This window comes from Dromiciops gliroides, chromosome 2 (assembly GCF_019393635.1).
Source record: "Dromiciops gliroides isolate mDroGli1 chromosome 2, mDroGli1.pri, whole genome shotgun sequence".
Lineage (NCBI taxonomy): Eukaryota > Metazoa > Chordata > Mammalia > Microbiotheria > Microbiotheriidae > Dromiciops > Dromiciops gliroides.
In genome coordinates this window covers 215,309,312-215,325,761 of record NC_057862.1, presented here as the reverse complement: position 1 = coordinate 215,325,761, position 16,450 = coordinate 215,309,312, and the positions used below count along the sequence as shown (strand labels likewise).

General features: G+C 42.8%; 1 protein-coding gene across 1 annotated transcript in view; it reads right to left on the bottom strand.

Moving 5' to 3' along the window:
* Positions 1–213: 213 nt before the first annotated feature.
* TTC7B (tetratricopeptide repeat domain 7B) overlaps positions 214–16,450 on the bottom strand; it is a 334,803-nt gene continuing 318,566 nt past the window's right edge. The window contains 1 exon segment of the mRNA XM_043985520.1: positions 214–1,304. Within this exon segment, the coding sequence (XP_043841455.1) occupies positions 1,083–1,304 (222 nt within the window). The 3' untranslated portion in view covers positions 214–1,082.

Sequence of the window (16,450 nt, the reverse complement as noted above, 5' to 3'; positions counted from 1 at the left end):
ATGCTTTAGGGGAGTGGGCTGCCCTTCCCTTTTGCTCTGGGCCTTAAGTGACAAAGGTCATCCTTACTCAAGGCAGTATCTAACAAACAGACTGGGGTGGGCCACAGGCACGCTGTCCAGCTCCTGCAGAGCCATCATTGCCTACCGAATTCCATTAACAGGGCTCTCAGTATCACGCAATCTCTTAAGAGATAACATGGGTTCAGATTCCATTTAAAAATCATTTTATTATTAACATCATCTTTCCATTTAGCCAAGTGTAGGTAATGTATAAGGAATGTTGGTAAATATTCCATTTGAAGCTTCTTTTTTTTTTTTACATATTTCCATTGATAAATAAACTCTGAATTCACATAAAAAAGTTAAACTTAAATAACTCATATTTCCTTCTCTTGTAACAGGCATATATTGGTAAAATATAAATATTCTTGGACTCAGGCTTTGTTCTAAATAAAGACAATTATCAGCCACACATTACAATTATTGACAACAAAACCAAGAACTTGTCAGCCGGTCTTCTGGCTTTGACTAGAACTGAGACAGGAAGCAGAAATGTCACATTTGGTTTCTGGGCCAAGGGTAGGAGTCAGGGTAATAGTGGAAAAGAGGGAACAGTTTTCATGACAGGTTTGCTAAAAATAATCTGTTCTGCCACTGAGTTTTCACTTTGAATATCTTATTCTACATTTGCTGATTGATTCTGTAATCATTTTATAGAGCACTCAGATGTCATCTAACAAAATATGGCACATAATCCATTTTGAACAACATCATTAGAATTGAAAACTACCATGAGGCAAAAAAAACAGCAACAAAAAACCCCCCAAAAACACATGAATTGAGCATGATTTTAGTTGTGTTTGGTTTGTCGTCTTGGTCAATCTAACATTCGTCTACAGCCTCAGTGATTCATTAAGTTCTTCCCTCTGCAAAAACAATCAAGTGTTTCCCTTCCACTCTTAACCCCAATCTCCTCAGGGACCGAGTTCCCTCCTACCCCCACCACATGATGTGGTTACGCTGGCGTCTGGGAAGTGTGTCCTTGGCCTCCCCTCCAGACACTGCGGTAGGCCGAGCCCCACTCAGAGCACTCGGGGAATGATGGTAAATGGGACGATGGGGCTGCTGGCCTCCAGCTCCAGCGCGGTCAGGAAGCACTCGGTAGCAGCAGTGTCGTTGCCCTGAGCTTGGAGGACCTCGCCAAGGCCATTCCAGACCTCATGGGCTGTGGAGTTCACCTGGACCGCGTCTCGGAGAATCTTCTCTGCTAAACTGTATCGGCCTAGCTGGTGAAGGATCAGAGCCTGTGGACAGACAGAGAGCAGCTGTTAGGTCAGGCAGTTAAAATGAAAAGAGAGTACCCGATCCTACTGGAGGTCAGAAATAGGAAGCAGAGATCCTATATGGCCAAACTCCTTGTTGTGACTCCTCGGGGTAGTGCGCCCACTGGACAGAGGCCAACAGCGAAGGAGAAGTGGCTTGTCCCATGACAGCTGATTCAGCGAATCCCTCCAGATCTTGGTTCATGTCTCCACGGTCACACCTTTGGTTAAATGATGAACTCACATGACCATAGAACCTTAAAGTTTTCAAAGGGGGCAAGGAACCTAAATGTTACTGACATTCTATACGGGGCTCAGAGAGGTTTTAGTCAAGAATCTCAGTTGGGGTTTGAGCCTAGGCCTGCTGACTCCAGATCCAGCATTCTTTGTACCTAGTTGGGCTACTGAGTGAATCCAAACCCCCTTTAAGAAGGTGGGGCCGTGACTGACATTTTCAAGGCAGATTCTTCACTCCTAAACAGGGACAATTCCATACATCCTACTGAACCCTACCAGCTTTTGCTGCCTGGGACCAATAACGTAAGAATGAAGTTCTCCCTGCCATAGTGAGAGACTTGGCTCTTACACCTCAGGATGCCAACGGAAATACGGAAATCTATCCCCAGGTCCAGGACGATTATATGCTCCATACATTGGGCCATGAGAGACCCTGACTTCTAGGCCCTGGCTGAGCCTCTGGGACTTAAGCAAAGGAAGACTGGAGCACGGAGTGGATGAAGTACAAAGCTGCTGGGTGGAGAGTCTAGAATGAGGGTCTGAGTCCTGGCTCTGCCATTCACTGCCTATATGACCTCTGACAGACCCCATTCTCTTTAGCTATTAGTTTCCTCACTAATGAGAGCAAACCCTGAAATGACAAAACATGCCTCGCTTCTTCCAACAGGTGGGTGACTATGGGTGTGAGATGCTGCGTTACACTCAGATGCAGTTACTATGTCAGCAGGTGTGTGTTTTGGGGCAGGGGTACCAAAGGGAGAGGAGGGGAGTGACTAATGTGAAAACAAAAGGGCGTCAAGAAAGTTTATTCCTTTAAAATGTTAGTAAATCGACAAAGAAAAGAAAAGGTTAAGATGATCTTGAAGGTCCATCAAGTTCTAACATTCTATAATCTAAGTATCACACCAAAGAGGGTGTAACTTTAGCAACCTTTCTTTTGGGGTTTTCCTTCTGATTTACAGTCCCTTGCCAACCAAATCCCATTCCATTCTAAGTCTAGTGAACAAGCTGCCTAATGCAGTTTTATGAAGAAAGTAAGAAGCCTGGTTACAGTAGAAGGCCAAAGATGCCACTGAAAGTTAACTATCAGATGTGTTGTGTTAGAAAGAAAACAAGCATTTACTAAGTGCCAGGCACTTTAGAAATATTAGCTTACTTAATCCTCATGACAACCCTGGGAGGTAGCTGCTCTTATTATCCCTACTTTCTACATTGAGGAAACTGAGGCAGACGGTGAAATGACTTGTCTGGGGTCGTGCAGCTAGCAACTGTCTTCGGTCCCACTTGAACTCAGGCCTGTCTTGCCCCCAGGCCCAGTGGTCTAGATGCTTTGGTTGGGGCTATTTACTCCTGGACTTTCAGATCACAGCATTCTGAAGAGGCCGAGAGAGGATCAGAGAAGCAGCGCCACTGTTGTGGATGGTACCCTTTCCCCCTCTTGGTGAAAAGCAAACAAGCAGCCTTCATCATATCATTGGCAAACAGACGTCAACAATTTTCAGATTGGAGCCAAGGAGAGTGTATGGGTTTAATCTGCATCAAATAAGCTTAATGCAGCTATGGAAAATGAGGCTAGTTCTCCTGGCATGGAAAGTGATGATTCACTGGGGGGGAAGAGGTGGGGGACGTCCTCCTCCAGCTTCCCTCCCTCACATCACCAGGCACTGCAAGAGCATATTAACTCTGCCTCAAGGCTTGCAATCTGGATGAATCAGGCAGGAAGTCGGTACCTACTATGTGTTTAGTTCTGAGTTGCAAGTACTGTCCATTTCTGTATTAATACTCAGTATCATAATACAGATTTAGAACTAGAAGGAAAACTGGATGATGACTAGTGACACTTATTTTACAGATAAGGAAACTGAGGCCTAGAGAGTTTGTGACCTCTCCTAGGCCACAGTGGTCATGAATGACAGAGGCAGGATCTTAAACCAGCTTCTCTGATGTTCTTTTCACTGTAACACCACATTCACTCACATTTATATGGTCTTGCTTAAAAGAAATTTGATAAAATTTGCTGCCTAGGATCATGGGGACAGTGGTAGACTTAGTGGGATGTGGGGGTGGGGTGGAGGTGGTATTTAGGAAAAAAAGATAAAGATTCTAATCATGGTTCAGCTACTATAGTCAAGTCACTTAAGCTCTGTGGCCTTCAGTTTCTTCATCTGAAAAAAATCAGGTGATTGGCTTAGATCACTTTTAAAGTCCCTTCTAGCTCTTAACACTTTAATGCAAAAAGATAAATGAGGGGTTAACATGTACTTTGCAAAAAGTTTATACACTTGGGTGCATTTAAAATGGGCAAATCTGCAGGAAGACGCCTACTGTGCAAAGTGAAGCCACCTTTATGTGCTGGGCTTTGCTTGTCTGTGTGTGGTTTCATTTAGGCAGGAATGCCCATCAATGATGTGGAAGAATATGCCCAGATATGACAGAAAGGAAATTCCTTATTTCCTCAGCTGTGGCTATTTTGGGTATGTCTAGGTCTTGTGTTACAGTATCAACCCTCCTTCAAGAGACACCGCAAAGACTCTGTGTTCCTGGGAAGAAAGGGACAACTTTGTTTGGAGTTTCCTTTGACTTAACACTCCTGGGCACTGACTGATGCAATATTCAAGGTATTCTGGGAATCCGACAAGTCTATAGCTTTGCTTTCACTTCTCCAACCATTAATCACTGATTTTATTGCGTCTTCCCATGGTTTTAACTTAGCAACTACTTTCCCTGAAAGCTCCTGGTTTTCTATAGGTTGCCTCTTTGATAAAGAGACAGGAACCAATGAATGTTAGAGCTGGAATAGAGATTAAGACATAGATGTTCAGGGCTGGAAGGCACCTGAAGGAGAAGCAGCCTGCCCCAGGACCCATGGCTAGGACTAGCATCCAGAACTATGGCTAGCCCAGGCAGTAACCATCCCTAGTGTTCACTTACTGCTGGAGAGCCTCTTCTTTCTGCTGAACAGGAGGGAAAATGATGGCTAAACCAAAGGACACGAGCAAAAGTAAATGGGTTTCTGGGGCAGCTAGGCACAGTGGATAGAGTACTGGCCCTGGAGTCGGAGGACCTGCATTCAAATCCAGCCTCAGACACTTGATACTTACTAGTTGTGTGACCCTGGGCAAGTCACTTAACCCTCATTGCCCCACAAAACACCAGAAAATGAATCAATATCTTAGAAGGCAAAACAGAGAACTACTTCTTCTTGATTTCTGGCAGTAAACCCAGGAGACTCTCAATGGTGGTAAGTGGAGATTTGTAGTCAATTTCTTGGCCACCAGGACCATGCTTGGAATGGAAATGGTCAGCCACTAAGTTTTTTCATTAGAATGTGAAAATCTTCCCGAATTCTGATGTCTCTAAATGCACAGATTCACAAACCTGCACCACATGTACAAATTGGTGGGGGGGAAAAAAATCTTTCCAAGCAGGACTGATCAAACAGCCACTTCAGGCACCGTCTAACCTCATGACTCTGTGACCTCACCGTCTTCTGTCCATCTTCTACTAAACGCTATGGGAAAAGTCACTGCAGACTTGATTCACACTCTATAGCTTCAAGTAGGCCCCCTAATTAGATGGAAAACCATTCTTTCCCTCTCACAGGCCCCAATTAGAGTGACCACAACAGCTTTCCCGCTCCTCTACTGCCCCCGCAAATGACCTCACCCACTTTCATGAAGTTGAGACCATCCATCTGACCCTTCCTCCTCCCAAACTCAGGACCTCTCTGTATCTGCCCCAACCCCTTCCTTATTTGCTTCACTCTCAGGGAATGAGGCAACCTTTTTCTCTGCCAAGGCCAGTACCTCTACTTGTGTATATGACTCCACTACCACCCCCTTGACCTCCTCCTCTAGGAACATGCTCCATTGGTGTGTATGCATGTGTACAAATAGTTGTGTGTACAAACAGGCAGATATACGTGTGTATGTCTATATGTGCAGAAATGTATGTACATCCACACATATCAAGATCTACATATAAACATCCCTTGACTTTGCTGTATGTTACCTCCCCATGGCTGTTAGGCTTCCAGGAAGAGTGGTTTACATAGACTCAGTGCTTTTTCCATTTTAACTCTTTGCAATCTCACTTCTGTTGGCCCTACTCTATTGAAACTGCTCTATCCAAGGTCATCAATGACCTCTTGGTCTCCAAATTCAATGTACTATTTTTTTTTAATGGATAAAATCTGGGGGTTTTAATATATTGAAATCTCAATACTGAGACAACAGCATATCATTATGGTGACCAAAAAACAAGGTAATACAATCAGGTGTTTTGTTTGTTTAGTCATGTCCAGCTCTTCATGACTCTGGACCATACTGTTCGTGGAGTTTTCTTGGCAAAGATATTGGAGTGGTTTGCCATTTCCTTCTCTAGTGGGTTAAGGTGAACACAGGTCAAATGACTTGCCCAGGGTCACACAGTCTAAGGTCAGATTTCAATAGTCATAGGTTATTTTATCATATGGCCCACAACACTGGGAAGGTTCTTACATGACATCCACTCTAACCTATCCCTGACCAAAATCCCTCCTCACAAGCATTCAATTTCTTTGGAAGATTTCCAAAATATATCCCCTGAGGCAGTGCATTCAACTTTTACATAGCTCTAATTTTAGGAAGGTTTCTCTTATTATCAAGCCTAAATCTCTTTAAACCTCCAACAATTCATCCCAGACCTCCTCTCTATCCTCTACCATCATCCCCTGGTCAAGTAGAATAAATATGATTCTTTTGCTATGCAAGAAGTCATGTGAGACACCTGGGTGGCTCAGTGGATAGAGTGCCAGGCCTGGAGCCAGGAAGAGCAGAATTCAAATCCTCCCTCAGACATTTACTAGCCATGTGACCCTGGGCAAGTCAACCATCCCCTGCTTGTCTCCGTTGCCACAACTGTAAAGTAGGGAAAATAAGAGCACCTCCCATTATAGAATATCTGGAAACCATTTAATACAGTGCCTGGCACAGAGTAGGCTCTATATCAGTGCTTATTCCCTTCCCTGAGAACCTTTGGAATATCCAAGGACATTATGATATCTCTTAGTTTTTCTCTTCTTCCAGGTAAAATCTTCTATTTCCGTTTTTTTTTTTTTTTTGGCAGGGCAATGAGGGTTAATTGACTTGCCCAGGGTCATACAGCTAGTAAGTGTCAAGTGTCTGAGGCCAGATTTGAACTCAGGTCCCTCTGAATCCAGGACCGGTGCTTTATTCACTGCACCACCTAGCTGCCCCTCTTTATCTAGCATTTTACAGTTTGCAAGGTGCTTTACATTTAATGTCTTTTAAGTCTGCATTTTTTTTTCCTTCAGTACTTCACATGATGCATTTGCTCCTTGTAGATCCCCTCTCCTCTTTGAGCTGCTACAGCATTTCTTTCCCTTGGTTCTAACTGTATGATCCATTCTTCTGCTGGTTCATCATTAGCCTTCTACATGTACATGTCCCATAAGCCACTGACATTCTCCTCCCTTTGTTATACACCTGTAATATTGTCTAATTGCATGGTTTCTGTCAACATGTGTATTCAGATAACTACAAAAATCTATATAAGCACCCTGAATCCATCCACTGAGTCCCAATATTTTCTATCTCCATCTGCATCAACTTGCTTGCAGCTCAGCATGTCCTTAAATGAACTAATTTTATCACCTCTCTCCCCAAATCCATCCTCCCATCCAACTTTCTTAATGTTATTGTTGGCACCACCATTCTCTGTCACCTAGGCTTGAAACCCCAAAGTCATCCTTGACTCAGCTTTCTTTCTACCAGTCCTCATCTCTCGATCAGAATATATCTGCTAAGTTCATTTGAGTTTTTCTCCACAATATTTTTATACCCATTCCTGTCCTTTCTACACACACAGTTACCACTATATTTCAGCCTTCCATCACTTCTCCCCTGAACTATTATAAATAAGCTCCTAACAGGTCTCCCAGCTACTTGGAAGCATGGTTGCTAGATAAGAAGTCAGTACCATGGCCAGCAGTACAGCACAGTTGAGAACAGCTGACTGATTCAGCACTGAGGTATGGGAAAGCAGTGGACCAACTGAGGCTTGCAGGCATCAGCATTAGTGCAAGCCATCTCCACCCATTTCCTTACCATTACTTGTGGGTGGGTATTACCTGAGATATCATATTTAACTCTGTGCCAGCAGATTTCACCAAACCACACTGCCTAACCACGCTAGTTTCATAGAGCCAGAAGGGCGTTCAGAGGCAGTCTAGTCTAACTTTCCCTTTTTACAAATGATGAAACTGAAGCCCAGGGGATCTAGGTAACTTGCCCAAAGTCACATAGGTAGCAGGCATCAGAGGAGGGATTTGAACTTCAGATCTTCGGACTCCAGTACCACTGCTCTTTCCACTGCACTCCCTTGTTATTCCCTTGATCAAAACCTTCTCATTCCAGAATACCAAAATTCTTAGTGTGGCACTAAGGGTCTTCCACAATTTAGCTCCAATCCACTACCCTTTGCATTTCAGCTCAACTATACAACAAACCACTCCTTTATTTCATCTTGAACTTAATTCTGTGCGTTTGTACAGGCTGCCTCTCGGGACTGGAGCATCTTCCTTCATCACCTTGGTCTTTTGTTTTATTTTTTTTTTTTGTTTGGGGCAATGAAGGTTAAGTGACCTACCCAAGGTCACACAGCTAGTAAGTGTCAAGTGTCAAGTGTCTGAGGCCAGATTTGAACTCAAGTCCTCCTGAATCCAGGGCCCATGCTTTATCCACTGCACTCCACCTAGCTGCCCTCCCATGCAGTCTTATTTTTTTTAAATAGTATTCCCCCCCCCCCCCGATTACATGTAAAGATAGTTTTCAACATTTATTTTCTAGAAGGTCTTCAGCTTCCCCCATGCAGTCTTACCAATCCCCTGCTAACCTCACACCTCAAAAATCTCCTGGGGCACCATCTCAGGATTCCTTTTTATCATGTACTGTCATCCTCTTCCTTGTAGAATGTAAAGTCCTTGAGGGCAGGGCTGGTGATTTCTTTTCCTCTGTATCCTCAAAACTTAAGCATCATAGATGCTCAATAAGTTGGATTTAACTGGCTTACCTGGAAACGTCCAGTCTATGTACTCTGGACTCTGACTCCCAAAAGTTAAGAAGGCAGCAGCTATTTTCTGAAAACAACTGTCACAAGCTCAAAGTTTCATTCTTTTCATTTTCATTTTTTTGAATAGAAAAAAACCCTATTCGACCGAGCTAATTTCTAAAGATAAAGCTGCCTAAGAAGTACCACAGGCCTACCTGTGGCCAGAGACTCATCGTTAATAAGACACAGCTTGATGTGTCTGTCACAGGGCATGACTAGGAGACTGTAACCGAGGAGACCAAGGTTTGTGCTCCAACTCTATGAAGACCAGCTGTGTGCCGTGCACTCTGAACCTGGGCTTTCTCATCTGTAAAAAGATCAAACTTGTATGATCTGTAGGAACTGTCCTCTAGATAGAACACATTGTGTAAAATGCTAAAGTGTTATATAAATAGGAGGTATTGTTCATGTTGTTGTTTTTCTCCAGTCAACGAGTACTTACCACGGGCCAATGAGCACTGATGATACAATGAAAGGCAAAAGCAATCTCTGTCCCAAAGCACTCACTTTCTAACAGAGACAACATGCAAGCAGCCATATACACACAAGGGAGACAGACAGGTTGGTATGTTTAATGGCAAACTGGAGGTGATCACAGAGGGAAAGCACTAGTGTGGGGGTGGGGAGGAGGGGAAGGGACACCTGGGAAAGGTTTTTTGCAGAAGGCAGGATTTCTACTGAGTCTTATTAAAGAAAGTTAATAAGAGATATGGGTGAGGAAGGCATGACAAACAGCCAGTGAAAATGCAGAATTAGAAGAGAGAGTGTCATGTGGAAGGAGCGGCAAGAAGACCAGAGTTACTGGGGTCATAGTTTTGGGAGGAGGGTAATGTATAAGAAGACTGGGAAAGTAGGACAGGGTCAAGTTATGAAAGGGCTTTGAAGGCCAGGGTCTTGGAGGTAACAGGGAGCCATGAGAGTTTATTGAGGAGTAATAGGGTCAGACTTGAGCTTTAGGAAGGTCACTTCAGCAGCTGCATACAGGATGGACTGAAGTGAGGAGAGACTTGAGGAAGGGACAGCAACTAGAATACTACTGGAATAATGTAGCTGTGACAAAAAAAATCTGGGATAAAATCAACCCCCAAAGCAGCAAATCGAAGTCCTCAGGAAGGGGAACTTTTCCCCTCCTTACAAAGGGAAGGGGGTTTGGTGTGGTGCTGGTTCCCCCTCAGGTCTGGTCCTGGTTTTGTTGACAATGGATCACCTCAAGCCTCCTGTCCCCCGAGCTACCCATGAAAGTTCAAGTTTTTCCCGGTAAGGCCTTCCCAGCCCACCCCCACTGTTCTTGTCCCTTCCCCCAAATGACTTGTGGCTATAACAGACAACTGTCTATGCACTTAGACTTTTACTTCATGCGCAGGGTTCTTAAGCTTTTCATGTTTCTGTGCTATCTTCCCACCAGGTGCTAGAGCAGTTAATTATCCATCAGAAAGGGCTTTGAATGGAAGCTCAGATTGCTAAATGCTGGGGACATTATGGACTGAATTCACCTTTTGGATAAGGGACTGGACTGTGTGCTTTGATCTGAGGTTCCTCCCAGCTTGGGCATTCTATGGTTTTATAATATCCTGTTTATAGTTATGATACTATAATATATATGTTTATATATCAAATTCCCTTTTTAGATTATGAACTGTTCCATGAGAACAACTAATTAATCTTCATTTTTCTTTTTCTCTGTCCCCCAGATAGACTGGAGTAGAATGTGGGAGGAGAGAGGGAGAACACAATGCACAAATACATAGAATACAAGGAAAATTGAGGAGATTGGATTGTTTGAGGACAAAGAGGAGGATTAAAAGAGAGAGAAGACCTTTTCTTGCAACAGATGAGGTGATTACAAATGATGAAAGTAGAACTGCTCAATTTTTATTTTGTTTCTGTTTCCTCTGCAAAGAAAAATGACTTTTACACTGGAAATGACAATAAAAATGACTAATGGAGAAGTGATGCCTAGGATAAGTAAAGAGACAGCTGGAAAAGCACTTGGCTGCTTTTGATAAATTCAAATCACCTGACCTAGGTGAACTATTACCCCCCACACACACACACCTGTGGCCCTGCCTTGTGTCCTGAAAAAAGTGGCAGATGTTATTACAAGAGCTCTTCTCAGTGATAAGTGAAAGATCATGGAAAATGAGAGGTGCCACCAGATTGGAAAATGGCAAATATGGTTCTGATTTTTTTTTTAAAAGGGAAGAAAACAGGGTCGGAAAATTCTAGAAAGAATCATTAAAGAGATGTTTGTCAAATGTCTAAAAAGGGGAATTAATGACTACAAGGAGCCAGAATGTTCCATCAAGAACAGGTCGTGCTGGGCTAACCTCATTTCCTTTATTGACAGGATTACTAAACCAGTAGATGAAGGGAAGGCTGTGGATATAACTTACCTGGCTTTCAGCACAGCTTTTAATAAAGTTTCTTGACTTACTCTTGTGGATAAGATGGAGAGATGTGGATAATACAATCAGAAGGATTCAGAATTGGTTGGACGGCTTTTTTCAAAGAGTAGTTGTTAATAGTTCAGCATCAGTGTGACCAGTGGAGGGTCCTGGGCTATTAACATTTTTATATCAGTGACTTGGATAAAGGCATAAATGGTATGCTCATCCTCTGCAGATGGCATAAATTTCAGAGAGATAGCTAATACACTGGATGATAGCGTCAATCCAAAAGGATCTTGTCGGGTTGGGCCTGAATCTAATAAGATGAAATTCAATGGGGATAAGTGCAAAGTCTTTTTTTTTTTTTTTTAAAGAGACTGGGTCTCCCCATTTCACCCGGGCTGGAGTGCGGCAGCTACTACTCATAGGCACGATCCCACTACTGATTGGCACGGGAGCTTTGACCTGCTCCATTTCCGACCTGGGCCGGTTTGCCCCTCCTTAGGCAACCTGGTGACCCCCCGCTCCCGGGGGTTCACCATATTGATGCCGAACTTAGTGCAGACACCCGATCGGCATAGCCCACTGCAGCCCAGAAACCCCGGACTCAAGTGATCCACCAGCCTCAGCCTCCCAATAGCGGAGATCACAGGCATGCGCCACCACCCTGGCTGCAAAGTCTTATCTTACACTTAGAAACATAAAATCAACTCCATAAATACAAGACAGAGGAGATATGAACATATAGCAATTATTTTGAAAAAAGACCTAGAGGTTTTAAGGAACTAGAAACTTAATGAATCAGTATTATGATGTGGTTGCCAAAAAACCTTATACAATCTGGGACTTCATTAGGTGGGTCATAACTTGCTATTGGGAAGAATAGGAATATGATGATCCGACTGCACTATGTCCTGGTGAGACCTCCTCTGGAGTGTTGTATTCCATTCTGGGCACCATGGTTTAGGAAGGACAAGAGAGTGGCCAGGAGGGCAGCCACGATGGCAAAGGGGGTTAGGTGAAAGAAGTAGGCATGATTGGCCTGAAGAAAAAAGACTTAGGAAGAATGTGACCGTTGTGTTCAAGTAGACGAAGGGCTGTCATGTGGAAAGGGGTTGGACTTGTTCCCTCTGGCCCTGCAGAACAGAGCCAGGGAGGGAGTTTTAAATAAGCAAATTTAGACTTGAAAACAAACAACTTCTAACAATTAGAGCTTTCTAATAGTGAAGGGGGCTGCTTTAAAGAGATGGAGAGGTCCTCCTTTTTGGAGGTCTTCCAAGGAGAAACTGGAATGAGCAAGTGTTGATCGTTATAATGGGGGTTTCTTAGTGTATGGGTTCGACTAGATGGCTCCTGAAGTCCCTTCCAACTCTCAAATTCTGTGATTCTGACTAATAACTGGGTGATCAGGAAAGGTTTCATGGCAAGGACGGCATACAGGTGAAAATAAACTGCATTCAGGCATGGGGAACAATCTGTATAACTGCAACAAAGACCATCGTGGGATGTTGAATTCAGGGAATAGCCAGTAGTCCAGTTTGACCAGAACATAGAGATCCCAAAGGGGAATAGTATGAAATAAAGCTAGAAGGACAAGCAAGAGCTGGACTAAAGGGACAAATATCAGCCTGGAGTGTTTGTATTTTATCCTAGAAGAAAAGGGGAGCAGGTGAAGGTTTTTAAGCATAGACTTGCACAAGGACAATTAATTGAATCTGTTGAATAAACTCCTGGTCCCACATTTCTCTTGTATTCCTCAAAATATTCTGAGTACCTATTCTGTGCAGGGCCTTGTGCAGACAGGGAAAACACCAAGGCCTGCTCCATACTCTCAAATAGTTTCCAGCATAGGTGGGGAGATGTGATGGGGAAAAAAGGAAAAGGAAAAGTTAAATAATAATGAGATTTAAGAAACATTTCAAGATAATAATCCACAAAGGACTATGGTGTAGTAGGAAGCAATAAAGAGTCAGGAGATCAGAGTTTCAGCTCTGTTCTTCCTACCTCACTTGACCACGGCTGGGAAAGTGACAACTTATCTGTGCCTTCCTTTTTTTCCTGCAAAATAGAGCTTTGGTATAGTCAACTATGCCATCTTCTTGGAGAGTCTCTCATCCTTTGAATTCTGTTATGTTCTCTCCTGATCTCTGTCACTCTTCCTACCTTATCAGCCTTTTCCTGTTTATAAATATGATAACATCTATTTCCAAGGGTTCCATTTCTATGTAGAGGACTCCCAAATTTGTGTGCAGTCCTAATATCTCTCATGAATGTGAATCCTGCATTGCCAACTGCCTGCACTTGCATGACACATGGATACCAAAAAATTCAATTCGTTCTGTCCAAAACAGAACGAATTCTCTTTCCCCTCACTCCCATATTTCCTTATTTCTGTTGAGGTCGCCAGCATCATTCTAGTCACCCAGGGTTACATTACAGAATTATCTATTACATATTACACACACATCATCCTCATCACGATGTAGTTATCCAGCTCCTTGTCTAAGAACTCAGTTAAGAAGAACCCACCACCTCCTGGGGCTGCCTATTCCACTTCTGCAGTTTCTAAGTTCTCCCTTAGACCATGCCTAAATCTTCCTTCTTTTTCTCATCACTCCTAGTTCTGGCCTCTGGAACCATGCAATCTTGATTACAGCCCTTAAAGTAGACAATGATCATACTCCCCATAATTCTTGTCTTCTCCAGGTTCAACATCCTTGTCTCATCAGCAATACTCAAATGGTATGATCTTTGATCTCTAAAGATTCAGCCTTACAAAGACTCAAAAGGTACACTACTTCAGAAGGATGAGAGGAGAAAATAAAAATTTTGTTCTTACCTTTCCTAAAAGGTTAAGAAAGAGCGAGTAGTGTTGGCTCTTTTAAAAAGAAGGGTATTACAGAGGAAATAATTTATTAGTTCTTTCCTTCAGTGACAAGTGAATGAATACTTCAAAAGGTTATAATTATTATAATCAGGTGTTTTGTGCAAATGAGATGATCACAGTGATGCACTAAGTTGAAAATCAAAGATTAAATTAAAACCTACTATGTTCAAATGCAACACATTGGATTTGCATGAGTGGATGATAACTGAATAGCGTTCTTGAAAAAGTTCTAATTTGGCCCTGGATTCAGGAGGACCTGAGTTCAAATCTGGCCTCAGACACTTGACACTTACCAGCTGTGTGACCCTGGGCAAGTCACTTAACCCTCATTGCCCCATCCCCCCCCCCACCCAAAGGAAATTTTCAAGGAGAACAAGATCACCAATGACAAAGGTCGTCTGAGCAAAGAAGACATTGAATGGAGGGTCCAGGAGGTTGAGAAGTACAAGGCTGAGGATGAGAAGCAGAGAGACTAGGTTTCTTCCAAGAATTCTCTCGAATCTTATGCTTTCAACATGAAGGCTACTGTAGAAGATGAGAAACTGCAAGGCTAGATTGGTGATGATGACAAACAGAAGATCCTTGACAAATGCAATGAAATAATCAACTGGCTGGATAAGAACCAGACTGCTGAGAAGGAAGAATCTGAGCATCAGCAGAAAGAACTGGAGAAGGTCTGCAACCCCATCATTACTAAGCTTTACCAAAGTGCAGGTGGCATGCCAAGAGGCATGCCTGGTGGGTTCCCAGGGGGTGGAACAGCCCCATCTGGAGGTGCCTCTTCTGGACCCACCATTGAACAGGTTGACTAAACTCACCAGAAGAGCATTCCACACAGCTTTCCAAAAACTGAAGGACTCAAATTTGTAGCCAAGGCAGTAGCAGTTTAAAAGTTAACATTTAAGCTACTGCAAAAATCTGGGCATTCTGAATACTTGAATGTGTGCAGAGGGAAAGAAGTGAACAACATTGCACTTTATCAGTACTGTAAACAAATGGGAATGCAATTCTTTTCCTGGAGAATAAAATCTATTTAAAATTGGTAAAAAAAAAAAAAAAAAAAGAGGGGCAGCTAGGTGGTGCAGTGGATAGAGCACCAGCCCTGGAGTCAGGAGGACCTGAGTTCAAATCTGGCCTCAGACACTTAACACTTACTAGCTGTGTGACCCTGGGCAAGTCACTTAACCCCAATTGCCTCACTTAAATAAATGAATGAATGAATAAATAAAATTGATAAAAAAGAAAAAAAAAGAAAAAGCTCTAATTAAAAAAAAATAAATGAATACAAATGATTAAACTTCTTACCTACAAAATGCTAAGGGAGCCCCCCTACATAGGGTACAAGTCCTCTTACATATTTCAAGGCTATTTTCTTTCATAGGATTTAATTCTATGACATCAAGTTACAGCTTTCTTTTTCCAAGTACTTGGCTTATGTAGTCCACTGGTAACATCCTGTTTGGGCTATCTGCATTTGCAGTGTAAATTCAAAGAAACTGCTTTGGGAAATTTTCAGAATTACCAAGGGAGGCTGCCTAAAATGCAGTGGCAACACTTTTGAAACCAACCCAGAGATATTCTTTCCAAGCCAATTTACCCAGGATTGAAGTTTAAAAGAAATCCTATTTTCCAAAGCAGACTGACAAGGATCTATTTTATTTATTCTCCCAACCAGAAAAAAAAATCTCAAAATCCAATATTTAACAGTTAATGAAAAAAAATTACTCCCCTCAACTACTTGGGCCTTTCTTCTGCAGAAAATGATCAAACTACTCAGGCTGACTCAAGCTATTCAGTGAAACATACAACACATTGAATAGAACAGAATAAATGCTTGGAGCTGGATGAGGCATCAGAGATAGTCCAGTCAAACCTCTTCATCTTATAGAGGGTCCACTGAGTGCCAAGAGCAAGAAAAGGAGCTTACCCAAGGTCACCCAACTGGGTGATGGCTGAATCAAGTCTTGAAATGAGGAGGCCAGTGTTCTTTGTCCCAAAGCAGAAGCAGCAGTGGAACACTGTTACCAGCCCACACATTCCAAGGTCAGAGTCCAATTCTCAGCCAGCTGCTCATGTAACTTGCCAGCTCCTACTCATCTGGCATTTCAGCACTGGTCTTCCCATTAATAGGGCTATCAGAGTAGGTGAATTCCTCCATAGTGTGATAAAAGGCACCCCTCAAAATGTCGTTCTCCCCCCCAAACTAACCTTTCCAACAGCCCTGTGCTGGTATCTGTCACTTATTCAGTAGAACCCTTTCTTCTGAGTTCAGGTGTTGTCTCTAGGAAGTCCCTCTTAAAATTGGTAAATGTGTTCATGGGGAGGTGAAATAAATAAATTTATTGTCACTTATTAATGCCTTAGGGTAGTATCACTATCAGAAACAGGTCCACAGCAAAAGCCCTGAACGTATGGGAAGAAGGAGAGGTATATTTTGATGGGGATGTAGGAGAGAGGTAGAAAATCTCAGCATTTTCATGCTGCCAGGCTTACTGCAGTGAGGTATT